The 27,338-nt window shown below is 51.8% G+C and overlaps 9 protein-coding genes across 9 annotated transcripts; 5 read left to right on the forward strand and 4 right to left on the reverse strand.

The window, feature by feature from the left end:
- Positions 1-399: 399 nt before the first annotated feature.
- On the forward strand, positions 400-7,286 carry GT037_003690 (polyketide synthase; the record flags this gene model as incomplete). The annotated part of the gene is made up of 3 exons (XM_038928737.1): positions 400-772; positions 824-1,095; positions 1,149-7,286. 3 exons carry the CDS (start codon positions 400-402, stop codon positions 7,284-7,286), a joined length of 6,783 nt encoding a protein of 2,260 aa, XP_038788444.1.
- A 128-nt stretch (positions 7,287-7,414) lies between these two features.
- GT037_003691 (phosphoserine phosphatase) lies at positions 7,415-8,578 on the reverse strand (the record flags this gene model as incomplete). Its single annotated transcript, XM_038928738.1, has 1 exon — positions 7,415-8,578. The coding sequence occupies one exon, from the start codon at positions 8,576-8,578 to the stop codon at positions 7,415-7,417; it is 1,164 nt and encodes a 387-aa protein (XP_038788445.1).
- A 250-nt stretch (positions 8,579-8,828) lies between these two features.
- GT037_003692 (bacilysin biosynthesis oxidoreductase bacc) lies at positions 8,829-9,923 on the forward strand (the record flags this gene model as incomplete). Its single annotated transcript, XM_038928739.1, has 1 exon — positions 8,829-9,923. One exon carries the CDS (start codon positions 8,829-8,831, stop codon positions 9,921-9,923), a length of 1,095 nt encoding a protein of 364 aa, XP_038788446.1.
- A 938-nt stretch (positions 9,924-10,861) lies between these two features.
- GT037_003693 (glycosyltransferase family 1 protein) lies at positions 10,862-19,024 on the forward strand (the record flags this gene model as incomplete). The annotated part of the gene is made up of 5 exons (XM_038928740.1): positions 10,862-11,957; positions 12,007-12,115; positions 12,164-14,733; positions 16,781-17,157; positions 17,228-19,024. 5 exons carry the CDS (start codon positions 10,862-10,864, stop codon positions 19,022-19,024), a joined length of 5,949 nt encoding a protein of 1,982 aa, XP_038788447.1.
- GT037_003694 (fad nad-binding domain-containing protein) lies at positions 14,942-16,228 on the reverse strand (the record flags this gene model as incomplete). Its single annotated transcript, XM_038928741.1, has 1 exon — positions 14,942-16,228. One exon carries the CDS (start codon positions 16,226-16,228, stop codon positions 14,942-14,944), a length of 1,287 nt encoding a protein of 428 aa, XP_038788448.1.
- A 167-nt stretch (positions 19,025-19,191) lies between the features above and the next one.
- Positions 19,192-20,633, reverse strand: GT037_003695 (uncharacterized protein; the record flags this gene model as incomplete). Its single annotated transcript, XM_038928742.1, has 4 exons — positions 19,192-19,430; positions 19,510-19,700; positions 20,058-20,528; positions 20,587-20,633. The coding sequence occupies 4 exons, from the start codon at positions 20,631-20,633 to the stop codon at positions 19,192-19,194; spliced, it is 948 nt and encodes a 315-aa protein (XP_038788449.1).
- A 263-nt stretch (positions 20,634-20,896) lies between these two features.
- Positions 20,897-21,952, forward strand: GT037_003696 (uncharacterized protein; the record flags this gene model as incomplete). Its single annotated transcript, XM_038928743.1, has 3 exons — positions 20,897-21,311; positions 21,371-21,417; positions 21,467-21,952. The coding sequence occupies 3 exons, from the start codon at positions 20,897-20,899 to the stop codon at positions 21,950-21,952; spliced, it is 948 nt and encodes a 315-aa protein (XP_038788450.1).
- Positions 21,953-21,992: 40 nt separating this feature from the next.
- GT037_003697 (methyltransferase-like protein 10) lies at positions 21,993-22,715 on the reverse strand (the record flags this gene model as incomplete). The annotated part of the gene is made up of 1 exon (XM_038928744.1): positions 21,993-22,715. One exon carries the CDS (start codon positions 22,713-22,715, stop codon positions 21,993-21,995), a length of 723 nt encoding a protein of 240 aa, XP_038788451.1.
- A 1,959-nt stretch (positions 22,716-24,674) lies between these two features.
- GT037_003698 (translation elongation factor EF-1 alpha) lies at positions 24,675-26,504 on the forward strand (the record flags this gene model as incomplete). The annotated part of the gene is made up of 5 exons (XM_038928745.1): positions 24,675-24,679; positions 24,796-24,866; positions 24,923-24,978; positions 25,205-25,324; positions 25,383-26,504. The coding sequence occupies 5 exons, from the start codon at positions 24,675-24,677 to the stop codon at positions 26,502-26,504; spliced, it is 1,374 nt and encodes a 457-aa protein (XP_038788452.1).
- Positions 26,505-27,338: the final 834 nt, after the last annotated feature.

Consider the following 27,338-nt stretch of genomic DNA (forward strand, 5'->3'; position numbering starts at 1 on the left):
ATGCGTGACCTAGTATGCCCCTTACGAAGTTGGACAAACTCGCCACTGAGCAAGAAATGACCTTCCGAATTTACCTCCTACTCCGACTCATGAGGCGTTTGCGCTTGCATTGAGTCTGCATGGCGTGGAGCTGGGAGTTTCTGATCATCAGACCAGTACGTAACATCGTACAATTGCCTCAATCACGACTGATTCCACATGTTGTGTGTAAAAATGCCCAGTAATCGCTCACCCGCCCTTATAACAACCATCCCAAGTTCCCCAACACGCTGTCGCATATTGATTCCACAACCATTCCTGTTATTCCTGAGTAATAAGGCACTTACGAAACCTCGTAACTTGACTTTGATTGACATACTTATCACTATCCACTATCCAGACCAATAACATCTTCTCAGTATGAACGGCTTCATTGATCCGGAAGGAACTTTCATGCCGGCCTCAAGTCCCAACGTCTTAGTGCCTATTGCAATAGTGGGCTTTGGCTTCAAGTTTCCCCAAGATATCACAAACGCTGAGAGCTTGTGGAAGCTCTTGATGGAGCGTCGATCTACCATGACTGAGATTCCTCAGAATCGATGGAACATTGATGGTTTCTACAAAGAGCATGGCCATCGACCTGGTACCGTAAAGAACCGAGGTGGCCACTTTCTCGCGGATGATCCCGCCCGCTTCGACGCCCCTTTCTTCTCCGTCCAGCCCGCGGAAGCGGAGTGCATGGACCCTCAGCAGCGCCTCTTGTTGGAGACGAGCTATCATGCTCTCGAAAACGGTTCGTTACTCCCTGCTTGTTGTTATAAGTAGGGCTGATCTTTGCTTTTAGCTGGTATTCCTATGAAAGCAGCCATGGGCACCAGGACTTCAGTTCACGTTGGCTGTTTACTCCAAGAATATAGCCAGATCTCTCAGCGTGATTCTCAGATGCCTGGTGACTACCGTATCGTCGGATCCAGTGGCTTGGCTATGTTGGCTAACCGACTAAGTTGGTTCTATGACTTCAGCGGCCCAAGCATGACGGTTGATACAGCTTGCTCAGGTGGGCTCGTCGCTTTTCACTTAGCATGTCAGGAGCTTTCAGCTGGGAGTGTAGATATGGTATGTCATTTTTCTATCTCCTACACGATACCTCGGATGACTAACGACTATAGTCACTTGTCTGCGGTAACAACTTGTGCCTACTCCCAGACTCGACGGCACTCTTGAGTAGCCTCAATATGATGTCTAAAGACAGTGTCTGTTATTCATTCGATGAGCGCGCATCGGGCTATGCTCGAGGTGAGGGCTTTGGTGTAATCATCCTCAAACGACTCGATACGGCCATTGCAGATGGAGACACCATTAGGGGTGTCGTGCGATCGACTGGCTGTGGACAAGACGGGAACACTCCCAGCATCACATCGCCCAGCCAATCTGCTCAAGAGCGACTCATTCGTGAGACATATGCGCGGGCAGGCCTTGATCTTGGTGATACTCGCTATTTCGAGGCGCATGGCACCGGTACTCCAGTGGGAGATCCTTGCGAAGCTGCAGCTATCAGCAACGTTTTCTCCTGTCGGACGCCTGAAGACCCGATCTTCGTGGGTGCCCTCAAAAGCAACATGGGTCATCCTGAAGGCGCCAGTGGAATCGCGGGTGTGATTAAGACGCTTCTTGTTCTAGAGAAGGGCATCATTCCACCGAATGTATATCCTGAGCACATCAGCCCGGCTGTTGCAGCGGCTGGTCCCAACTTGAAGTTTCCGCTCGTACCGGCAACCTGGCCGACGGATGGTATTCGACGCGCGAGTGTGAACTCATTCGGGTATGGAGGCACGAACGCCCACGTCGTTCTGGACGATGCGCTGAGCTTTCTTCGTGATCATGGTTTATCCGGCCAACATTGCACTGAAGTGCTTGACAGTAGCAAAGGACCAGCTGAACCAGCTACCTACGATGGCCTAGCGATCAATAGTGAGGACGACAGCTATAGCACGGGTACTAACGCATGTTCGCAATCCTTTGCAGACGATACGCCACCTGATATCATGGATGACTACGAAACCGCCCCAAAGCTTTTCGTACTATCCGCATTTGACGAGCGTGCCGTCCAGCGATCTATCTCCACTTTCGAAAAGTGGTTGCGCAATCATGCGAACGATGAGAATGATCACCGGATTCTTAATGATGTAGCGTACACCTTGGCTGAGAAAAGAACGTCATTTCCATGGAAGACGGCTTGCGTTGCTTTGCCAAATCTGCTCTCGCGACTCTCCTGGTCTACCCCTACGCGAGTCAAACAGCGAGTGAATCTGTGTTTCGTCTTCACCGGTCAAGGTGCACAGTGGGATGGAATGGGGCGCGAACTCATGGGGTACGCACCGTTTCGGGACGCCATGCTTGGAGCAGATCGGTACTTCAAGTCACTTGGCAGTAAATGGTCCCTTATCGACGAATTATACCTCAAGTCGAAAGACGATTCAATCATTCATCAACCGGAGCTTAGTCAGCCTATCTGCACCGCTCTGCAGGTGGCCATTCATGACTTGTTGATCTCTTGGAAAGTTCGTGCTTCGATATCTGTGGGCCACTCTTCGGGTGAGATCGCTGCTGCTTATGCTAGTCGTGCAATCTCACAAGAGTCTGCCTGGATGATCGCTTACTTTCGAGGTCTAGCAGTCGCCATCATTAAGACTATCAATCCTTCTCAGGGCGCCATGATAGCTGTTCAGGCCCCTTTTGAAACCTGGAAACATATCATGAACAAGCAGAATGCAGAATATCCAACCAATCCCGTCGTTATCGCCTGCTACAACAGCCAGAGTAGCTTCACACTTTCAGGTACACATAGCATGATTCACCAAATGGCTATCGCTCTCAAACAAGCAAATATCGAAGTTCATACTCTCAAGATCGACGTTGCTTATCATTCACATTGCATGAAGCCAGTTGCTGATGTTTATGAGAAGCTGCTTCGGACGATCGAGCCTGGTGAACAAGTAGAGGCTCAACCATCCTTTGTCTCTACTGTCAGTGGAAAGAATATTCAGCAACTTAACGAGCTGCATACTTCTGAATATTGGCAACGAAATCTTACTGGATCAGTACAGTTCTCAGCTGCGTTGCAGGATATATGCGCACGACAAGATGTCTCGACTTTTTTCTTTCTCGAGATTGGCCCTCATTCCGTTCTACGTTCACCGCTACGTGATATACTTAAACAAAGCGGAAGAGATGTTGCGATCGACTACAGCTCTGTGTTACGGCGTGACCACGCCGCCAACATTACAGCTCTGGAATGTGCTGGGAAGCTCCACACCATCGGCGCAACTATCGATATTGCTGAAGTTAATAAGGACAGCGACATCAGTCCCAAATTCCTACCCTCACTCCCATGTTATCAGTTTGAAGACAAGAAAAAATATTGGCTCGAAGGTCGGACGAGCATTCAATACCGTCAAACACAATTTGTGCATCATGAGCTTCTTGGCTCGCGCACACCCGACTGGAATGAGCACGAAGCACGTTGGACAAATCGTATTCTTCTAGACCAATCCCCATACCTTCAAGATCATCAGATCAACGGTCTTTGCCTCATGCCTGCTGCGGGAATGCTTTCAATGGCTATCGAAGCCACGCGCCAGTACTATGGTCATCAAACCGCAGCTGTATCAGGCTATAAGCTCAAAGACGTCACATTCACCAAAGCCATGACACTTTCAGCAGACGCTCGTGGCACAGAAATTCAGCTCACATTACGGCCCGCAGTGGTCGAATTACGTGATGTGCAGCCCGGTAGCTTATGGAATCAATTCTCCCTCTTCTTACACGAGGATGGCGGATGGCACCTGTGCTGTACAGGATTTGTGGCGATTGAATACGGCAATCACCATGACAGTTCTGGAGATCTTGCCGAATGCGCGACGGCAACGAAAGAGAAGAAACAGGCGTACCTCGCAGCTTCGGAGAAATGTCGCATTGTTATCGACAGTGCTGACATCTACGATGCTTTTAGTCGAGCCGGTCTTACGTACGGTCCAACGTTTAAAGGCATGCACAACGTCAAATGGGATCAGCACAACCAGGCTACAGGTACGATTGGCCTTCGAGATTGGCAGACACATGCGAAGTTCAGCTACAACGATCCGCACCTTATTCATCCAGCTGCGTTGGACGCTATTCTTCAGATGACGTTCCCAGCCTACTCCATCTACGCAAAGGACTCATCAACTACCACCGTGCCGACGGGCTTTAGTAACGCCTGGTTCTCCGTCAAGCTGATGCGCGATCCATCAGATGCGCAAGATGTGGCCGTGCATGCGAAGGTTTCTGGACGTGGATTCCGCAACAAGCTCTTCTCCGTCACCGCAGCGTTTGCCAATACGCAGGAAATCTGCTTCTACGGTGATCTAGAGACTTCCACCATCGGTCGCAACAGCCCATCGGCAGGCAACAAAGAAGGGCGTCGAAGCTTGTACCGAATCAACTGGCAACCGGCCAAATTCCATCATCTGACGACTCTGTCACCTCGTTTAGCGACGTCCAAGTCTTGCATTCACATTATCTATGATGAGTTAGAGCCATTGCAGTTAGACTTGATGCAGACTCTTCGACGAAAAATGTCAGCGCAAGGCGACGTCGGTGTAGCTCTAGTCACATGGAGCTCAATCGCCCAGCATGAGCTTGACAAGGCTTCTTGCATATTTCTTCCTGGTTTAGACGGAAATCTACTCCAGCGCATGCAAAAGGACGAGCTCGCGAAGATCAAAAATCTGCTCTCGAAAGCTAGTACCCTCCTGTGGATCACTTTCCAACACCAAGCGATTGACCAAAGCCCTACGGAAGGCCTCGTTTCGGGACTGGTACGTACGCTGGCGACCGAGTCTGAAGACTACCGGCTTTCGAGCATTAGCCTCGATCTTGAGACTGGGCTTGACACAGTTGCTGCCAACATTGTTAAGGTTGCCATCACGCTACTAGAACCGCAAACTGACCCAGAAGACGAGTACTGCGAGATCGATGGTCATCTGTGCACTCCGCGTGTGGTTGACGACGCGGAGCTCACTGTCCAAGCACTGCCTACTGAAGACACTGTCATTTACATCACCAAGCCTTGGAGCGAACTTGACAGCCCAAAGCTGACCATTGGTGCCGCAGGTGTCTTGAACACACTGCACTATGAGCAAACTTCTATCAGAATCAATGAGCTTGCGTCAGATGACGTAGTCATTCGAGTAAAGGCAGTCGGTCTTAACATGCGGGACATCTTGGTAGCCCTTGGCCAAGTCCACGATGAAACCTTTGGAAGTGAAATTGCTGGAGTTGTAGTAAGCACCGGATCGTCACATGATGCACGCTTTCAAATTGGCGATCGCGTCTTCGGCGTGACACGAGATGGCGTCGCGCAACTTGCTCGCTGTAAAGTCTCACAGCTTCAGAGAGTTCCAGATAAGATGAGCTTCTGCGAGGCCGCAGCCTACCCTGTGGCTTTTTGCACTGCCTATTATAGCTTGAAACAGTGCTATAGCATGAAGAGCGGCGACTCGATCTTGGTTCACAATGCCGCTAGTGTGTTAGGTCAAGCGGTTATCAGAATTGCCGCTTTTCACGGGTATTCAAAGATCTTTGCGACAGTCAGCACGGCTGATGGAGCTTTCTTCCTGGAAAACACTCTAGATATTCCGAAGTCGAACATATTCTCGATCAACAGCCTCGATTTTCAACATGGTATCCTCCGCTTGACGAATGGTCAAGGCGTCGCGGTCGTAGTGGGCTCTGAAGATCGTTTAAGTGATTCTTGGCCGTGTATCGCCTCCTTCGGACGCTTTGTTGGAGTTGGAGAGAAGGACATTTTCCCCTCGACCGCCAACAGCTCAAAAGACATTGTGCTTCCATCTACCACGAAAAACATTGCTTTTGTCAGCGTCAACTTTCAAGAGTTGGCCAAGAGCCATATATTTGCTGATATCTTCAAGCATGTGTTGATGCTCATAGGAGACGACAAGGTCACCATTGCTTCACCTCCAAATGTTTTCAAGCAGAGCGAGATCGAGCCCGCTTTCCGGCGGATTAAGGACGTAGACATGGTGGAAAAGGTAGTAATCGAGATGGACAGTGACGAGATTGTAGTGATGGAACTCGCCCAGGATTCTGCAAAGCCCCTTTTCCGCCCAGACGCCAGCTACATCATCGCTGGTGCGTTTGGAGGTATAGGCCAGAGCATTGCTAGGTGGATGATACAACATGGAGCCAAGCATCTCATCTTACCATCAAGGTCACCAGTCGAAGGCACTGGATCTGAGCGCGATCACTTGGTGCAGGAACTGAAAGCTGAAGGCGCAGGGGTATATGCTCCGGTGTGCGACATCGCCAATCGTGATCAGCTTAGGGATATGCTTGTGTCCTTTGCTCATCTTCCGGCAGTCAGGGGATGTATTCAAGCAGCAATGGTAATGCGAGATTCGTCCTTTGCGAACATGACAATGGAGAAGTGGCACGAGTCGCTCGCGCCCAAGGTAGACGGCTCCTGGAACCTACACCAGCTCTTACCGCTGGGCCTCGATTTCTTCATCATGCTGTCATCCTCCACTGGCATTATGGGTTCGTTTGGTCAATCAAACTACACCGTCGGAAACACATATCAAGACGCACTAGCAGCACATCGAATGCGCCACGGCCAGCGCGCCCACGCTCTCGCACTCAGTATGGTCACAGGCGTCGGCTACGTTGCCCAGAACGACCAAGTACAAGCTCTACTCCGCGTACGTGGCATGCTGGAGGAAGTACCTATGAATGATATTTACAACCTTCTCCGGTTCTGCTGCGACCCGGAGCGTGTTGACACTAGCACAGTCGGTTCCCAGATCATCACACCCTTGACTCTGCCGGCTGATCTTCGAGCAATGGGTATCGTTGCACCTCTGGGTAGTACGCGGCCAATCTACCACTACTTGGACACACTTCCCTCACGCTTCTCCTCGGACACGGCATCGGCCGAAGCCAAGAACCGCCCCTCGTACAAGCTTTCCGAAGCTACTTCGCTGGCTCAAGCTACAGATATCGTTGTCGAAGCTATACAAACTCAGCTATCCAGTCTTCTCGTCGTTAGCAGAGATGACATTGACTCCCAAAAGGCGATTTATCGGTACGGTGTAGACTCTTTGGTAGCGGTGGAGATGCGCAATTGGTTTTCGAAGGCTATCGGGGCGGATGTCGGGACGACGGACATCATGAGTGATATCAGTATCTGGTTATTGGCAGTCAAGGTTGCGGGGAAGAGCAAGTTTGTTAGGGACGAGCTGAGGGAATAAGGGTATGCAGTCGTTGGGCCAGTCGTGTACATGGATCCTTTTCAAAGTAATGGCCTTGTTACTCACTATCTACGACCCGTGCGATATCTAGTCAGACTGCTAGGTTGCATGTTGTGGCGTCGTGGCCGCTATCGCAATAGTGCTTCTTGCTCCTCCTTGGAGATACCAAAGAGGTACAGGACGTCCAACATGCTCTTGGAGTTTAGGCGAGCAGGAGCCTGCATCTGCACTTTTGGCTTTGCGTGGAAGGCAACACCCAAACCAGCCACACCCATCATGGGAAGGTCGTTGGCGCCGTCGCCGATGCATACAACTTGGTCGAGAAGTATGTTTTCTTTCTCGGCAATTTCCAGGACGTGTTGGCGTTTCTTCTGGGCGTGTACAATTTCGCCAGTCAGTTCGCCGGTAAGCGTGGCTCCGTCATGGGAAACAACGAGATGATTGGCAAAGGCGTAGTCGAGACCGAGTTGCTGGCCCATCCAGCCCGTCAGCGGAGTGAAGCCTCCACTGAGAACGGCAGTCTTGAAGCCTAATCGCTTCAAAGCGGTGATGAGATCCTTGACGCCCTCGTTCAGAGTGATGCGCGGCTTCAGCGTCTCGAAGACGGTGCTTGGCACGCCCTTCAACAGCTTGCATCGTGCGCGCAGGCTAGCCTCAAAGTCCAACTCGCCGTTCATGGCGGCAGCGGTGATGGCGGATACCTCCTTCTCGACGCCGATGAGCGAGGCGATTTCGTCAATGACCTCCTGCTGTATCAGAGTGCTGTCCATGTCAAAGACAGCCAGCCTCTTGTACCGGCGGTGGACCGTGTCTGGCTGGAAGACGCACTCGGTGTTCCATTTGCGCTCGAAGCGCGATACAGCCTCATGCCTCCGCAGGGTCTCGAGCGCGATGGGCGAAGCGCTGGGCAGCGGGAAGGTGACTTGGACTACCCTGCAGAGCTTGCTTGCCTCGAGCCTCGTGCTCGTTATCGTGCTCTGCTCCAGGCCGGCGATGACGCTGGTGAGGGTGGCGAAGAAGTCTGTGAGGCAGCTTTGGCTGATGTAGCTTCCGTAGAGGTTGTCGAGAGCGTTGGGCCCAGGAGTCGGCGGCTCGAGCGGGTAGTCTGCAAGGTCCTGGGTAGGCACGACCCCGTCTTTTAGCGACTCGAGCGAGGCGGATGGGATGGCGTCGCCGGGACTGCGTGGGGACAAGTCTGCATGCTGGAACAAGTTTGGCGTGTCGGCCTTGTAGAACAGCGTGGCGACGAGGTGCGTGGCCGAGACATCGAGGGCGGGGGGCTTGGCCGTCATGATGCCATGGATCGAGTAGTCGGATGAGAGCAACTCGAGGGCAGCCGTGACTTGTTCACAGCCAAGGCGGGGTGCATGCGACTGGAAATTTACGCAGGGATCCAGGAACAGCCCCCCACCAGCTCATGTGCCGAGGCTGCTCGTTTTTAGTGCACCTTGCGAGCTGAAGCACCAACATGGCCGTACACGTCCCCCGCGATATAAGAGGCATCCCCCGGCTAGATAGCTTTGCACAGCACAAGACACAGCCATGGACGACTACAAGCCACAGAAACCAAACATTGTCCAATCGCTGCCCATCGACATAACCGTCCCCTACGACGTAGCCTGGCTCAAGGCCAAGGTCATACTGATAACCGGAGGAGCGAGTGGCTTCGGCGCAGGCTTCGTGCGACAATGGGTGGCTGCCGGCGCAACCGTCATTGTCGGAGACATCAATGTGCACAAGGGAGACGCCCTGTGTCGTGATATCAACAGGGACACTAACAATGGCGGCTCTGCCCACTTCGTACACTGCGACGTAACAGACTGGCAATCGCAGGTCAACCTCTTCAAGGAAGCAGTCAACAAGAGCCCACATGGAGGTCTTGACTGCGTCGTCGCAAATGCTGGCATAGCAGGCCGCGACGTCCTACAGGAAGGTATCAACCTCGATGCAGCCGAGCCACCCCCACCCGCCTTCAAAATCATGGATGTAAACCTCACTGGTGTGCTCTACACTACTCACCTTGCATGTTTCTGGCTACCTAAGAACCCGGGTTCCTCGCCCTGCAGCCTCAACTCGACGCCTTCCACCACATCCCCTCGCGACCGCCATATACTACTGTTAGGCTCCATCGCCTCTCTTGCCCCCATTGCGATACAGCCGCAGTACTGTGCTGCAAAGCATGCAGTCCTCGGTCTCTTCAGAAGCCTGAGGGTTACCAGCGGCCTTCAAGGCATACGTGTGAACCTTCTCTGTCCGTATTTCATCGACACGCCCATTGTGACAGCTGGTGCGCGATTCATACTCGCAGGAGGCGGATTGGGCAAGGTCGAACATGTAGTCGATGCAGGAACACGCTTCGTTGCCGATTCGCGCATCCTCGGCAGGGCCCTTGTTGTAGGACCCAAGATGCACGTCCGTCAGAAAGATAATGGCGAGTGGGAGCTCGTCACTCCCGGCGCTCCTGACAGTATTGAGACGGCAGTTTTCGAGCCTTATGCCGATGATTGGGAAGATCAGGATCAATGGAACCGTACCTTTGTCAAGATTTTGAACATGGTCCAGGCTGGGAGAGGCTGGGTTGGATGGGCGCAGGACATTGTCAAAGCATCGCTGTACAGTCTGGGCCTCGGGCGGTGATAACTCGTCGTGAAGCTACGACTATGTCCGGGAGCATAATCAAACACTATCGTCATCAGACACCATGATGCGTTGGCTTTGCCGGCAACAAACACCTTCTGGCGCTAGAACTATTGTGCAGTAGTGGCCAACCAATGGATCATGGACGTCAAAAGCGTTCTCAGCTAGCTGCATTGGACCAAAACCCCCTCCAAAAGTGCTTGCAGATCGAAAACCGGCCGCTTCCAGAAGCCGACTATAACGCATTTGGGGGCATTTGTATGAGTTTGGATGGCGAGGCGGATGAATCGGAACGCTACACACTTAGGCTTGCATCATAGGGTCACGATCCCTATGCAGCATCGGCCGTATGCATCGCAGCTGGGATGCACCGACACATCCCACAGTGAGTAGATGGTGAGGCTTGTACTATACACCACCTTCTCACAACTCTGGTGTACCCAGTGGCATGCAAAAAGCACCCGCGTTGGACAATGCCATGTTTCAGAATATGGGATTCTAATCCCTGTCGCTCAACCTCGGCAAAAGAGTCGCCCAAGGAACGCCCAGGCACAAATTCAAGGTCATTGGATTAACCCGACCAAGTTAAATCCCGAATTGGGGCCTTCCGCAAGACCCGTAGCATACATGTGATGTCATGCCGCCTGTTCCTGCTGTCCACCGGTTGGCCCTGATCGCCCGCTACGACAATTCGACGCGATTCGCACGTGTGTCCTTTCACATTTACGCGCGACCGTTGTCCACATCCAGACAAATCTACCAAGAGTTTTGCTGGCGCATGCAGGCGAAGCAGGGGCGCGCGAGTTCCTTCAGGCTTAGGTTTCGCTCTCTCTCTGTGCTGTCACCATCATCGCTCCGTCACTCCCGCCAACGCGGACTCATCACTAAGATCCAGATCGGCTGACCCACAGGACGCCAAACTTCTTCGCATAGCAGCTATGGCGAACCCTACTCCTAGTCTCAAAGACGAGGGCGTCGTCTCGCCTGTTGGTATGGTCATCGAAGAGCCGACCTTTCCGGATATTCCTGGCCAAGAGCCCACCGCGCCCGCGCCCACCCAAGACACATCGACCGCAGACATGGCTCAGAAAGACGGCGCATCGTCGCCAGACCGAACGACTCGAGCATCACAGCATGCCGCCGAGTCGACATCCAGTGTATTCACGTCGACATCGCGTCCCGCCCAGCAGAGATGGGCGACTGAGCGACCAAAACCTTCTGTGAGACACTCATTACTGGGAAGAATGCAACAACCACGCGATGCAAGACCAGCAGCGCCCGAGAGAGCAGCGACGATTACTTTCGACCCCGACTCCGACTCCTCCGACTCTTCAGACGATGAGAAAGAATATCCCCGCAAGAGCCTCGGCCACGCTGACGACCTCACCAAGCAAGCGACACGCAAGCCACGCGGAAGCCGGTCCGGGCCCTTTTCCCGCTTGAAGATCTCCAACGAACACTTCAACACAAAGGGCAGGGTTTCAAAAGCAGATGGGCGTCTCAAGCTTAGCATATTGGAGGAGAATCTCGGTAGTGGCTATATTGCAAAAGCTCTAGGCACAGCTTTCAAGAAGCATGGCGACGATGAGGACCAGGGACCTGCGAGTTACGACGAGGTTGGAGCCACCAAGATCAAACCAGAAGATGACGAAATGGAACATGACCCTGCAAGAAGGATCAAGCTAAATATCGTTATCATTATCATTGGGTCGCGCGGTGACATTCAGCCTTTCATTCGCATAGGCAAGATTCTAAAGGAAGATTATGGGCACCGCGTTCGTCTGGCTACACACCCAGCGTTCAAAGACTTCGTGGAGAAGGATTCGGGCTTGGAATTCTTCTCCGTCGGTGGTAACCCAGCCGAGCTGATGGCCTTCATGGTTAAAAACCCTGGTCTGATTCCGAATATCGAAACAATCAAGGAGGGTGAGATTGGCCGACGGAGGAGCCAAATGTACGAGATGTTCCAAGGCATGTGGCGTGCTTGCATCAATGCGACCGACGATGAGACTGACAAAACGAACGCCAAGATGAGTAAGTCGTTCAGATCAGCTTGCGCCGTATTCTAGCTAATATGCAACAGTGGGCGACAAGGCACCCTTCGTCGCGGATGCTATTATTTCAAATCCGCCAAGTTTCGCCCCAACTCACATTGCCGAGAAGTTGGGTATACCGCTACACATGATGTTCACGTAAGTTGTTGTCACCTGAAGTCTCAATCCGGTACTAAATTACTAAAGATTCCCTTACACACCCACGAGCCAGTTCCCTCATCCACTTGCAAACATCAAGGCCAGTAATGTCGAAGCGACCTACAGCAATTTCATGTCATACCCACTCGTCGAGATGATGATGTGGCAAGGGCTTGGTGATCTCATCAACCGGTTTCGTACCCAAGTCTTGCATCTCGAGGAAGTCAGCAGGATATGGGCGCCAGGTCAACTCTATCGGCTAAAAGTACCCTACACATACATGTGGTCACCGGGTCTCATCCCGAAGCCCAAGGACTGGGGTCCAGAAATTGACATCTCGGGTTTTGTTTTCCTTGATCTAGCTTCGTCATTCACGCCACCAGATGAGCTAAAGAAGTTTCTGGACGACGGACCTCCTCCAGTCTATATTGGATTCGGCTCCATCGTCGTAGACGATCCAGATCAATTCACAAAGCTCATCTTTGACGCCGTGAAATCAGTCGGCTGCCGTGCTCTTGTTTCAAAGGGCTGGGGTGGGTTTGGCTCCAATGCCGATTGTCCGGAAAATGTCTTCATGCTGGAGAACACACCTCACGATTGGCTTTTCCCAAAGTGCGCTGCTGTTGTGCATCACGGAGGTGCTGGAACAACCGCTATCGGTCTCAAGTGCGCTATACCGACAATGATTGTGCCCTTCTTTGGTGACCAGCCGTTCTGGGGTGCGATGGTCAGCAAAGCAAAGGCCGGAGCTCACGATTGTATACCATACAAAAAGCTTAGCGCTGAACGGCTAGCAGAGGGCATCAAGCAATGTCTGACTGATGAAGCTAAAGAGAATGTGAAGAAGATCGCCGAAAGCATCGAGAAGGAAGGCGATGGTGCGCTTAATGCTGTACGCTCCTTTCACAGATCACTGCCTCTACATGGAGAGGGCAGCATGCGTTGCGACTTCCTCGATAACCGTGCTGCGGTGTGGAAGATCAAGAACACGGACATCAAGCTTTCCGCCCTCGCAGCTGAAATACTTGTCGAGAAGAGGAAGCTCAAATGGAGCGACCTGCGACTCGTTCGACACTACGAATGGAATGACTTTGGCGGACCGGGAGAGCCTATCACAGGTGTCTGGGGCAGCTTGATGACATCGTTTTCTGATGCTGCAGCAGGTGTAGGTGGTATGCCTGTAGAGATGGGGAAGAGTATCAGGAAACGGGAGAAGCTAAGAGAGAAGAAGCGCAGACATCAACAGCGTCACGAGCAGAAAAAGGCCGCATTAGTAAAGGCAAATGCAAACACGCCAGATGGAGCTCAAAGCACGGACCAGAAGCAGGACAACCAAGATGCAGGTCGACCACAAGCAAATCGCAACGAATCAATGCTTTCCAAAATCACGGAACCAGACGAAGAATTGGCCGACGAGCTTAGCCGCGAAGCTGCATTTGGCTTCAGGAAGACGGGACACGCTATTGCCAGATTTCCTATGGACTTGACACTTGCTATCACACAGGGCTTCCACAACGCTCCGCGTCTGTACGGAGATGAAACGGTGCGCCGTCCACCTCGAGTGACTGGTTTCCACTCTGGCACTCGTGCTGGTCGCGACGAGCTTGTTTATGGTGTCATGGATGGCGTTTCGGGTCTTGTCACCCAGCCTTACAATGGCGCGAAGAAGAACGGTGTCATGGGCGCGATGCGAGGCGTGGGCTTTGGCATTGGCGGCTTCGTACTCAAGGATATCGCAGCCCTTCTTGGCCCTTTGGCATACACAATGAAGGGCCTTGACGCAGAATACATGAAACGATACCAACCTACTAATTATTTACGCCGTGCCCGCATTGCTGAAGGACAAAAAGAGCTCTCGATGCTGGAATCGAAATCTCAGGTTTCGGCCATTCAAGAAGCTCAAAAAGGAGCTAAGCGAACCTCTGAGAAGAAGGAATCTGTAGAGGAGAATGTCACCATCCGTTGGAAGGCTCTACAGAAGACGATTGCTGAAGAAAAGAAGCAGCACAAGAACGGCATCATTGGGTCACTCACTGGCCGAGGTGACCATAAAGAAGGCCAAAGAGTCGGGCGCAAGAGCACAGAAGTTGCAAAGAAAGACGGGAGGCGGTCGTACTCCAAAGGAAGACCAAACACTCATACACCCAACGACAAGCCAGGCAGAGTCTCTCCAGAGGACCAGGCCAAGGTCGTGGATCCTGGAAACGCACGGAGAAGTGTAGACGGAAATGCGAGAGGTGGGGGTATGCATAGGATGAGTACTGCTCCTACTACTTCGCTGGAGCATAGTGAGCATGTCGAAAGAAAGGAACTCCAGCTTCCACCTAAACGCCAAGTGGCTGCTGATGCTGCGCTACAGGAGGATGATTCGAATCCGCTTAGCGCGACCCGTCTTAATGACGGTGTAAAGGACAAGTCAGACCCTGAGCTTGTCAGTCCAGTTAACGAGGCTAAAGATCTGGTATCTGCAGATTCGAAGGACGCATTGGATGCTCCAGAACGTCCTTCCGCAGATGGGTCCGAGGAAACCAGGGTTGGTATTGATCCCACCGACTGGGCCGCTGTGAGGCAGAAGACTGAGGTACTGAACCTGAGCGATGAGCCACCCAAAGTGGCTGGTATATGAGATACGAAGGTTTTGCATCGCATCATACATAGCGTGGCGTTGTTGGTCTCAGTCATCAAGTGCTATTGACTTATCCCTTGTCTCTTTTCCCATTCGATTGACTAGTTTTACGGTATAGGTTGTAATAATCAAGATACCCATGTTTGTTTACCTGAAGTACGACTACGTTACCCCTTCTCCTCCTTTCCATCCGCATTGTGTTACTTCTTGTCTTTGCTTTCAAACGCCACATACTCTGGTAACTTGAACCCATCATCCCTACTTTCTGCGTCCCCCAACCATCGGCCGACCCATTCCCACCTTACTACCCTGGATACCATTGTCAAGAATCCATGTAACACCGTTCTCTTCCACGCCGAGTCTGGATGCATGAACCCCGGTATAAAAGGTGAAATTTCTTGACTCTGCTCAACAAACGGTCGAAATTTCGCTTCGTAACTCGCAAGCGCAGTCGCAAGAGCATTCACTGAAAGTGAAGTCGAAACAGAAGAAGAAAACGTAGTCATGCAGCTTAATTCTCCTGCCAGAATATACGCTCCTAGAACTGCGAGCGACGTTCCCATGCCTGTCAACGGACTGGGACAATATGCCGCATCTCCCAAACAGATTACACGATTGTGACTCCACCGTTGCATCTTGACTTGGTTGATGGCATGGAAGTAGAAGTCTGGTGCTGCGGCCACGTCACCAAGAAGTCTGTCGCAAATCCAACCCGCGTCTGCAAATTCTTTGCGAAGAAGTTCTTGTTGTAACTTTCTTCCCATTTTACTTGCTTCGGCCCACTGGGCCTTTTGGGCGGAGGTAGTTGGCATGAATGTGAACAACGCACGAAGTGTACCATGAGGGTCAGGACGTGTGGAAATAGTACGTGAGCCCTGTGCGACGAAAATGTTCCACCATGCCGTATCGGTTGTGAGTCGTGGTACGGTAAAATACACAGAGTACATGCCCTGATGACTAATTGTGACTTGTTGGGACGGGAAGATCAGACTGCGTGTCTTAGACCATTGGCCATCTGCTGCCACGAGAAGATCGTATGTGCGTACTGTGTTGTCGCTGAGGAGTACTTTTACGCTCCAAGAGTCATTCTGGAGGATTTCTGTGATTGTGGTATTGAAGAGATAGGTCACATTGGAATGGGACTGTGTTGCGTTGTACAAGATCTTTGCTAGATCGCCTCGCAGGATTTCGTACTCCGATGTTAGACTTGCTGAGCTTCCTTCTTTGATTGGGAAAGGCGCAAATGACTTTCCGTAGGAGTCGACAAACCGAGTGCCAAGCTCCTTGGTGTTGCAATGCTTAACTTCCGCCATCAGACCCATCTTTTTTATGCATGTTACTGCGCTGCCTGAAATGTCGACATTTTGCCCATACAGCAAAAGCGAGGGAGATTTCTCAAGGATAGTGATGGAGTTCTCGAGACTGTGGGAGATCCAGTAAGCCAGGGTCGGTCCGGCAATGCCTGAGCCTACAATCAGGATGTGCATGGTTGGGGTGGTTGTCTGGCCGAGGAGAAGTGTGGTAAATGTGAACGACGGTTCGGTGAGTAATGTTCTGCCATGATGACCCGACAGAATGATGTTTTATATACGACATTTTGTTTTCCCTTGTGACCGGATGCGTGGTCTCGGGCACATAAGAAGAAGGCTGATGAGGATTCGGGGTTGGCGTGCTTCGGGTTTCGTGTATTCGGGCGACGGCTCGGACGTTGAGCGTGGGATTTTGCGGGGCCAGGGCACTATTCCCGGTGAGGTGCCGCGTATCTACCATCTTCTAACATAGCCTCTACGCAAACTCCAGCAATCTTCTTCCTGTTGCCCGTACTTTGATTCAGTGGGTTACGACAGGCTCAAGTGCCAACTCCTGCCGCCAATGCTACTTTAAGAAGCCAAATCCAACAATGGCAACCACAGTTCCTCCCTCGGGCACACACAAAAGACCGACCTTCTCATGCATACGATGTGCTGAACGAAAAGGCAAGTCATCTTGTCGTGCATGCCGTGTATGGCATACGCGCTGACTTGTGTACACTTCTGTAGTCAAATGCGACCGACAGAAACCATGTGGTGCTTGCATCAAGCATAGCGTTGACTGCATCTTCAATCCAGTGCAACCGCCGAAGAAGAAGAAGAAGCGCGTCAAGGTTAATGTACTGACTGACCGACTGCGACAGTATGAAGCCCTTCTTCAAGAGCAAGGGATCGACGTCGGAAGGCTTCCAGATTGGACAAATGATGGATCGCAGCCTATGACACACACTGTGCCTGATCAACAACAGCAGCATGTCAGTCAATTGCGAACGCCTTCATCTCTCGAGTCTGGACCGTCTCCATACGCTATCCAAACACCAAATGTTCAAGGCCAGACATCTTTCAAGTTTGTCGAAAACACTCTATGGCATAGAGTGGTCGAAGAGGTGCGTGATAAGACCCTACAAAAACTCTTCCGGATCCTATTTTGCCCTCTAGATAGTAACCGGTGCTTAGTCTCTTGATCCGGAGAACGATTTGGAAGACTCGAGTGATATTAGTGAAGAAGAAGCGATATCCGATAACTCAGGATTTGCTCTCCTCAGACATACTCATACCGGCGGTAGGCCTCGCCATCCCTCGATAGACCGCATACATCAACTTTGGGACACATTTGTTAGCAACGTCGATCCACTGACGAAAGTGGTACATGTCCCTAGTCTGAGGCCAATGATTGAGAAAGCTGCGGATAGCTCTGGGGTCATACCACGGGCACTCGAAGCACTCATGTTTGCTATATATGGCTCCGCTGTCATGTCGTTAAGCCGAAACGAATGCGAGCAACGGTTCACTGAGCCCCGTGACCGTCTGCTTTCTCAATACATCTTCGCGACAGAAACGGCATTATCGCGAGCAAAGGTGATGGAAACTACCAGTATAGTTGTTCTCCAGGCTTTAGTTATACATCTCATTACAACCCGCGACATCTACACAGCACGCGCCAACTGGACCCTTACTGGTGCAGCTGTTCGCATCGCTCAAGGCATGGGTCTAGAGCGCGATGGAAAGTATCTAGGACTATCTCCCTTCGAAACCGAGATTCGCCGGCGTATATGGTATCAGTTGAAAACTCATGATTCTCGAGCTACGGAGTTGTGTGGCCTTTCGAAATACCGAGATCCTGATATCGGTCCCCACCGAGCTGAGTGGCCTCTCAATGTCAACGATGATCAGTTGTATCCCAGTATGACTGAACTACCCTTACAATCCGATCGACTGACGGACGCTGTTTTCATCGTGACAAGGTGTGAAATGGGAAAGTTCGCTGCCGCACGTATCGCAGCCCTTCGACAGGAAGGAAAAGACCTTAGCCAGATGAACCTCGACCATTCGGGAAAAGACAAAAAGGACCGCGAGAGTAAAATCCAAGAGCTCCAAGAGGCTATCGAAACGAAACATCTTCGTTACTGTGATCCCTCTCAGCCTTTGGACCTTGTTACGATGCTAGTTGCTCGATACGGCCTGAACGTAGCCCGGTTCTTGATGTATCATCCACGGAGCTGGGGTAGTATCGAGCAAACACCGCTTGAGGAACGCCAGAAGATATGGGAAGTTTGTCTTAAACTTCTCGAACAACAAGTGATGTTACAGACTAACCCCTTCACCCAACGGTTTGCATGGAACGCGCCCTGGTATCGGCAATGGCACGCTTTCATTCACGTATTAGACGTTCTCCGGGCCGATCCTGAAGTTTTTGATGTTGAACGGGCTTGGAGACTCATTGGTGAAACCTACGACAACAATCCAGATATGATTGAGGACATGAGAAAACCCGTTCATGCTGCTGTGGGCCATCTATGCTTGAAGGCATATGGCGATCGGGAGGCGCTACTTCGTTCAAGACATGTAGTCATATCGTCGGTACCCAGTTTTATAGCACGTCTACGTCACCAACGCGATTGTGCAAGACTGAGACGGCAGAAACGCGATGCGGATAGCAGTCATGTTGCTACCTCTACTGATACAGTCAAAAGTAATACGCGTCAGCTTTGCGGCAGTATTCCAGTTGATGACTCTGATCTCTTACTGGATTCGACACCCAATCCAACCCAAACGCCATCTGGTCATCCTCATACTGTCTTTGATGGTACCAATCCTTCCACGTTCTCCAACGACTTTGACGGTTCAGGTTTTGATATCATGGAGATGGATGGGTTAGACACCTTCTTAGCTGCGGACTATATCGTCGACGATATGGCATTGGACCCTATCGACTGGAGCAAATTAGATGACTGGCTTGCTCATGTCACTTGATGCAGGTAGCCAGCTATGTCTATACAGTGAGTTTGACCCAGGACTTCGGGTGAGATGAAACCAATTTTCGGATTCGATCTACACTTGAAGGATTCCGGCATAGTCTATATCGTCAATACACTCCACTAATACCAACAATCACCGACGGACGCTAGGATCGGAAGCCCTCAGTCGCGACACCGTGCTCCCTGAAAAGCTTTGAGCATGTTGTAAACAGCCGCGTCTTTTTTCTTCCACTCTTTGTCCTCCTCCATATCCTTCAAACCGCCGAGTTTGTATAGAACTCCTTCGTTTGTCGTGCTCGCTTCTTGGTTCTTGGTCCTGTCCCCGCAGGGTGCTTCGTATCGTGTTTGCGTGAGGACATGGACTTCAAGGGTAGCTCTCTCTACATCGCGGATAAACTGTGCTATCATCTGTCAGCTCTATCTGCATGTCGGAATCGGTGTGAAGTGTGTGAATACATGTAAGAGGAAAGGTGGTCTTACTCCATGGTATATCCAGCATTTTGGCCTCGATTCGAGCCTTGTGTCGTGCAATGGAGCGCTCTTGTGTCTCCCATGTCTTCAACGGATGCGCAAGTTTGTTAGCCACATCTGTCTTGGTAGGGTCGTCAAGAGATGGGGAATGCAAACGCTGTGTTACAGCGCGAGAGACAAGCTGTCGATACTGCACTTCCCTATCATCGTTTGTCGCGTTTCGTTGCGTCTTCGAGTAACCTTTGGTGTGAGCATTCGACGACTTGGATGATTGACGTTCTTGTAGTGTAATTTCCATGATACAGTATGTCGGGTCAGGTCAGAACATGGAGTTGCGCAAGTACAAAGAAGAGAAATCGACTAGCTACTGTCAAGGCATAGGCGTTCGTAGCAGGATACAGTTAACATGCTGTGTGTTCAACATTGAATGTACAACAAGACGGCCAAACGTGCTTGTCGGCCATGGCGCTTTCGCACTCGACGAGGTTCTTTCGCCCAATACATACATGCTCTTCACACCTTACAAACTCAATCCCTCAGCTAGTAGCGCACCATACCAGATCATAGCCCCCAAGCCCACCATATTGACCAAACTGCTAACGCCGTGCAAGATGCCAAACTGCTTGTTCAAGGCCTGCATCTCCTTGCTATGTGGCCCGGCATCATAGCTCTTCTTCCCATCCCTGGTTTCCTGATGTTTCCTCAGACCCATGACCTCGGTCGTCTTGGGCCCAATGTACACCCAGTTCAGCAGCGCCGTGAGGAACATGGTAGTATGTAGCCAGGAACTCAGATTGTCGGTTGCAGTCTGTGGCATGGGAGACGAAGAGAGGAACGGAAGCAGGGAGGGTGCACCACCACGCGGATAGGTGAGCAGCATCACAACGGGAGTAAGAGTTTGGAGCGTAAAGTATACAGGGAAAGTGTGCTTCTGAAGTGTGGAGAATTGGGGACGCGGGAGGACGCGGAAGGCTACGATGCCTGAGACGAAGGACTGGAAGAGGGTGGAGCCGAGGAGGGTGCCATAGCTATAGTTCTGTTATCAGACGTGCCTGGCTTTGAGCTTGCAAGGTGCAGTTGACATACCTGAGCAAATGGTACGTCGCCGGATTCTTGAACGACGAGAATGACATGGTAGCGGTTACGTGTTGTAGTCAGTCCTGTTGTCGGGAGCTGGCAGTATCTCAAACGAGCGCCACGAGCAGTAGCAGCCTCGGCAAATGATGATCTCACGACCTGTCTGACGACGCGTTGGGTCCCTGCATGGTACCCGCAAGCCATGCCACGTACAGCCTAGCACACATGCCCCGCTAAAGATTTCGCGAGCCCCTCCATAGCGCATCATTGCGTCGTGCGGCCCTCCATCACTTTCGGCTTGTCTCAACGAGCCCTCGGAATGTTACTGCCGTCGCTGATAAACCTCCGCCGCCCAAGCAACACGCCTCTCGAGCCAGAAGACATCTTTGGCTCCTCTCTCGGCGGCATCTTCACCGACGACACGCAAAACCAGCATGGCGACGATCCAAACACGGTCATCTTGTATCGCAACGCCAAGTTCGGGGAGCTAGAGTTGAGAGTGGCCGATGTCAATGGCGAGGAGCAGAGACGAAAGTTTGCGCATTACCTGTGGAACGCTGGCGTTATGATGGCAGAGCTGGTCAGTGGGCGTGTTGAGGGTGGAGACTTGGGCGCAAGTGGCAAGGGTCTGCTCCAAGATGAAGAGGGCTGGAGAGACGGCGAATGGTGGACGGACAAAGAAGAGGAGAAGAAGTGGAGTGTCAAGGGCGAGACGGTCTTGGAGTTGGGCGCAGGTGGGTTGGGCCGGAAAGATAGGTGAAGAAGAGAGTACTGATGGAACACTTGCTCGCAGGCGTAGGGCTAGGCGGCATTCTTAGTACACTGGCAGGCGCGAAAGAGGTATGCCCCTACCCAGACCACCCGCATCGTTGGACTAACAGCTTGATAGATTGTCATCACCGACTACCCGGCCGCTCCCATCCTCGATACCCTCCAAACCAACGTCGCCAAGAACGTCCCAGCGCTGTTGAAGCCCACTGTGACCGTCCAAGGCCATCAATGGGGCTCTACAAGCACTCCCTTTGAAACTTCACACGCACACCACTACACGCGCATCCTCGCAGCCGATTGTCTCTGGATGCCATGGGAGCACCAAAGCCTCGCCCAATCGATGCTGCATTTCCTCTCCAACGAACCATCTGCACGTATATACTGTATCGCAGGCTTTCACACGGGCCGCGCCAAAGTCGCGCCCTTCTTCGAACAAGTGGTGCCGGAGCAAGGGCTCGAGGTGGAGGAAATATACGAGATGGATGTGAACGGACAGCGGCGGTCGTGGGCCAAGGAGCGCGATGGTGGTTTGGAGAACATGGGCGAGCGGAAGAAGTGGCTCGTTTTCGCGCGGATACGGCGGGCTGTTCGACCGTGGCAGTAGTAACGGTAGGAACCTTTCCTCGCAGCAAAGAAGCGCGGAATCACGTCCTCTTGAAGCAGAGCGTAACAACACTACTGCCTGTCTTGCCTCCGAAGGTAAAGCTGGGGTACTTGACTTTTCCCTCAAACTCGAACTCTCCTCCTCCAAACCAGCCCTTGAGCTCCTCTTCTGTCCAATTACAGCTCGTTATGAGAAATCGGCCGCCCTTCTTCGTGAGGGGCTCGACCTTTTCCCTGTATCCCTCGCAGATCCTGCGACCTTGAGCGTCTTCCTCTTGTGACAAGCATATAGCGTCAAACGTTCCTTTGTCCAGTACAACGTCAAAGCCAGAGCCCAACCATGCGCCCGGTGGCTGTGACAGGATATCCCACTCATGAAACGCAATGTCCTTGTAAGAAGCATCTTTTGCATCCCGGATTGACGTCGCAAGCGTAACGCTCTGCGCAGAGTAATCAACCCCCACCATCTCGCCGTTCCACTCGTCTTCCCGCAGCGCAAACAGTAGATGTCCATTCCCTGTTCCCAAGTCTAAGAATCGTGCAGCTTTCTTGTCGCCCTCATCGCCTTCTTTGTGTACGTGGCCTTCATCGCCGAGATCCTCAAGAAAAGACAACATGCGCTCCTCGGCACCCGCGTCACTGAACCATATCGTTCCCTCGTCCTCGGCGTTCGCGGCGAAGTTTTGGCACTCGGTGCTATAGGCCGCGTCCCAATAGGATTTGGTTCCCAGCTCGCTGGGATCGAGGTGTGTAGGTGCAGTCATCGAGTGGGTATGCGGAGGGAAAAGAGCAGGTGTAGTCGCACAGGAGACCTGGTGCTGTTTTCTGGAGGGGCAGCTCTTTGGTTTCTGGCTAGATGCCCGCGCACCATGCAAGCGAGGCGGGCTGCGCTAAGAATGACAGGGTATAACAATTGAGTCGACCAGACATTTACAATCATCCTTCGCTACTGCGAATCATCTCACCACTAAATACCATCAACCCATTAAGGCAGTCGAGCCACAACATAGTAATCTCCTTTTTCTGGTAGACTCTTCCGGCCTAGTTCAGAACCTCACCACCTTCCAGTGTGCGAAGACGCTTGTTACCCATTTTAAGTTGTACAATTACTTACTTAGGAAATCAAAGAGTAGTATAGGCTTTCTGATGAAATTCTCGCATTCTCTTGTGCCAAGCTAGCATGGTTCATGCAACATCTAGCCGATTGTTGTACTCGTGAAGACCGTCGTGATCATCTGACAATCTTCACTGCGGTAGATCAGGCAGGGCAACAGATGGAAAAAGACAAGCTCGATTCCTTCCAGCACCATGCTACCGCCTCAGGATCTGGTGGCACTTTCCCTGGATATGGTCTCACTGTCTGGTGTGAGTCCCAACATCCTAGAACAATTTTTCTTTCAGCCGCTACCACTACATCAAGGAAAAATACTTAACATCTCTTAGGGCAGAGTGCTTCTTCCTACGCAAGGTTTTGAGAACACTCTCCTCTTCCAACGTTAGCGTTGAGCGCTAATGGCTTCGGTTGCAATCAATGAAGTTTCTAAATGAGTATATATACAGCTGCATACAGTGAAGCTAAGTAAGTGTTTGGGAACACACTTCTACTGCGATATCATACAGTGTAACTCAACAGCGTTGTGCCTGCGTCTTATCACCAGCACGTCCATCATATCATTACTACTTCTTCCTACTACAATAAAGCGTATCAGATCTATGTAGATATAAATAAGAAACCTAGAAGACTACAAAGCTGTAAATCTCTACAAATTTTCTTATTAGGAGATGATGTGGACTGTAACATGTACCTTATTCTTTCTGTATCTGTCTAGTTTTTTCCTTGTTTGAAGTGCATGCTTAGTGAAGTCAGCATCAATGTAGGTTGCCACTCCAGGTTCCACGTCGGTAAAGGGCGGCATATGAGCGGTTGCAAGGATTGTCCCACGATAGTTGGGCGGAAAGATGGTGGGCGTCTGTGGCAGCGCTTAATGAGTCAACGAGGGCCCATTTATGGCTCCATAAGCAGCATTGCCCAAGGTGACGGTAAAGTCGATGGAAGCAGTGGCTAGCAGCGGAACGTAAGAAATGGACACGGTGTTGTGCATGATCTGGATAGTACCATCGACGAGGCCACTAAAGACTCCGCTTGCAGTGGGGCTGGGTACAGATTATGATGGCAATCTCAGTACCCCGCCAAAAGTTTGCAGTGCGGCAAAGGTGACGCCGGGACTGTTTCAGCGCCATGACTGCATGCCGGGTCAGTCCCCAGGATAAGACAAATTGACCGTGAAGGTAACAATCGAACGTTGTACAAAAGCAAAAGCTGTAGCGCGTAGGTGACGCGGGTACAAAAAAAGGGCTGATGGACAAACAATGACGATGGTCCCAAAGACTCGCGTGAGGCAACTGCGGCTGTGGCAAGGCTATAGCAGGCGGTCAAGGCGGGTGGATGGGCTCCATGGCATGTGGGCCAATTAAAGGGACTCGTTTTGCCTCTCTCGCAGTTGAATTCGTTGCAAGTGAAGGAGTTTTCGTAGCCCAACGGGGAACTAGCGCCTAAAACTAGCACAGACCCACAGCCCTCCAGGTATATTAGCACCCGACCCCTCCATCACTCAACTTTTCTTCTCCGTCCAACTCATACCTTACACCGCGCGCTGTAAATCTGAGTATCAAACAACTTCCCCTCACCACCACATAAACTCAAACAACACAACACCGCCAACATGGGGTAAGTGACTCTGCCTGCCCTCCGCCTCGAACCAATGGAGCCTCGACATTTGCCCACTGGAAGAGCTCGAGGCTGCCACCACCACCCTTGGCACACCTCGCTAACAATGGCTGCAGTAAGGAGAAGATGCACATCAACGTGGTCGTTATCGGCCACGTCGATTCCGGAAAGTCCACCACCACCGGCCGTAAGCCCTCCCTCTCCGAACGACTGCGGGGTCAAACAACTTACACTGGGATACAGACTTGATCTACAAGTGCGGTGGTATCGACAAGCGTACCATCGAGAAGTTCGAGAAGGTATGGCATCACTTTTCTTTCACGCGGCCTGTTGCGCCCACCCGGTGCTTTCTCTGAGCGCGTAGCCAAAGCCTGGCTTATCGCGATGAGGGGCATTTTTGGGTGGTGGGGATGTGCGAACTTTTACGCGCTAGCGCTAGTCCGCATGCGGCCTTCGCGAACTCCAACGCCATGACGCACATGTAATTTCCCCATTCTGGCCACAGCGAGCTAACAAGTCTCACAGGAAGCCGCCGAACTCGGTAAGGGTTCCTTCAAGTACGCATGGGTCCTCGACAAGTTGAAGGCCGAGCGTGAGCGTGGTATCACCATCGACATTGCTCTCTGGAAGTTCGAGACTCCCAAGGTTAGTACCCTCTGCCTACTACATCAAGTTCTTTACAATGCTAACATGCTGTACTCAGTACTATGTCACCGTTATCGACGCCCCCGGTCACCGTGATTTCATCAAGAACATGATCACTGGTACCTCCCAGGCCGACTGCGCTATTCTCATCATTGCCGCCGGTACTGGTGAGTTCGAGGCTGGTATCTCCAAGGATGGCCAGACTCGTGAGCACGCCCTCCTCGCTTACACCCTCGGTGTCAAGCAGCTCATCGTTGCCATCAACAAGATGGACACCACCAAGTGGTCCGAGGAGCGTTACCAGGAGATCATCAAGGAGACCTCCAACTTCATCAAGAAGGTCGGCTACAACCCCAAGCACGTTCCCTTCGTCCCCATCTCCGGTTTCAACGGTGACAACATGATTGAGGCCTCTACCAACTGCCCCTGGTACAAGGGTTGGGAGAAGGAGACCAAGGCCAAGGCCACTGGTAAGACCCTCCTCGAGGCCATCGATGCCATCGACCCTCCCACTCGTCCCACCGACAAGCCCCTCCGTCTTCCCCTCCAGGATGTTTACAAGATTGGTGGTATTGGCACGGTGCCCGTCGGTCGTGTCGAGACCGGTATCATCAAGGCCGGTATGGTCGTCACCTTCGCCCCCGCTGGTGTCACCACTGAAGTCAAGTCCGTCGAGATGCACCACGAGCAGCTCACCGAGGGTGTCCCCGGTGACAACGTCGGCTTCAACGTCAAGAACGTCTCCGTCAAGGAGATCCGTCGTGGTAACGTTGCCGGTGACTCCAAGAACGACCCCCCCAAGGGTGCCGAGTCCTTCAACGCCCAGGTCATCGTCCTCAACCACCCTGGTCAGGTCGGTGCTGGTTACGCCCCAGTCCTCGACTGCCACACCGCCCACATTGCTTGCAAGTTCTCTGAGCTCCTCGAGAAGATTGACCGCCGTACCGGAAAGTCTGTTGAGAACTCTCCCAAGTTCATCAAGTCCGGTGACGCCGCCATCGTCAAGATGGTTCCCTCCAAGCCCATGTGCGTTGAGGCTTTCACTGACTACCCTCCTCTCGGTCGTTTCGCTGTCCGTGACATGCGTCAGACCGTTGCCGTCGGTGTCATCAAGTCCGTCGCCAAGGCCGACAAGGCCGGCAAGGTCACCAAGGCCGCCCAGAAGGCTTCCAAGAAATAAGCGCTCTCTTCTTGGGTTGCTTGTTTCTCTTCTTTCGTCTCTAGATACCTGGTTCTGGGGATGTGGTTGCTTCGGAAAAGCTGTGATGACTTTTGAAACGTGTCATGCATAACGGTCTGGGGTCCTGGCGTCGTCCTTCCATAGTTTCCATAATGATATGAATGAAAACATGGGTGGGATATGAACAAAAACCTCTCCTCTGACATGCGTGACTGATTACTGTTGATGGTGTCTCTACTTCCTCGTGATGCCTATCACAGCGCTCTGTATGGTGTGCCTATCACCAGCAGTACTTTGGTCGTCGAGGTCTTATCAAAAATGGCGACAAATGTCTCACCATGCGTCGTGCTCTTGTGTGATGTCGGTCGCGCCGCTTGTACTTATACTACATCAAAGAGACAAATTAACATCCCTTTAGAGTAGAGTATCTCTTCTTGCTACAACAAAGCGCGCTGAGAGCTAATGTAAGCTGCAATGTAAAGCTTGTGATCTCTGTACCTGTTGAGTTTTCCTTTTATTGAAGTGTTGGATCCAGGAAGGCAACTAACTGTGCACGTCAGATCACTTCATGTGCTCAGCTCTAAGACGTTCACGGTTGTAATGCTGGTAAGATGCTTGTGCTACAAATTGAGGGTTTCCGGTTCGTCATTAAAGAGGGTCGGTTTTGGATTCCTTTGTTTGCGTGAAAGTTGCCAAGGTGCACTGCGAGCGTCCATTGCTGGGATATTCGTTACACCGAACAAGAATTAATCATGCTTCATTACGCTCATTCGGTATTGTATCAGATGTGAAGAAGCTGGCAATTGTTGTGGCTTTGGCTTCGAGACCGGCCCA

The sequence above is a fragment of the Alternaria burnsii genome (assembly GCF_013036055.1).
Source record: "Alternaria burnsii strain CBS107.38 chromosome Unknown 730, whole genome shotgun sequence".
NCBI lineage: Eukaryota > Fungi > Ascomycota > Dothideomycetes > Pleosporales > Pleosporaceae > Alternaria > Alternaria burnsii.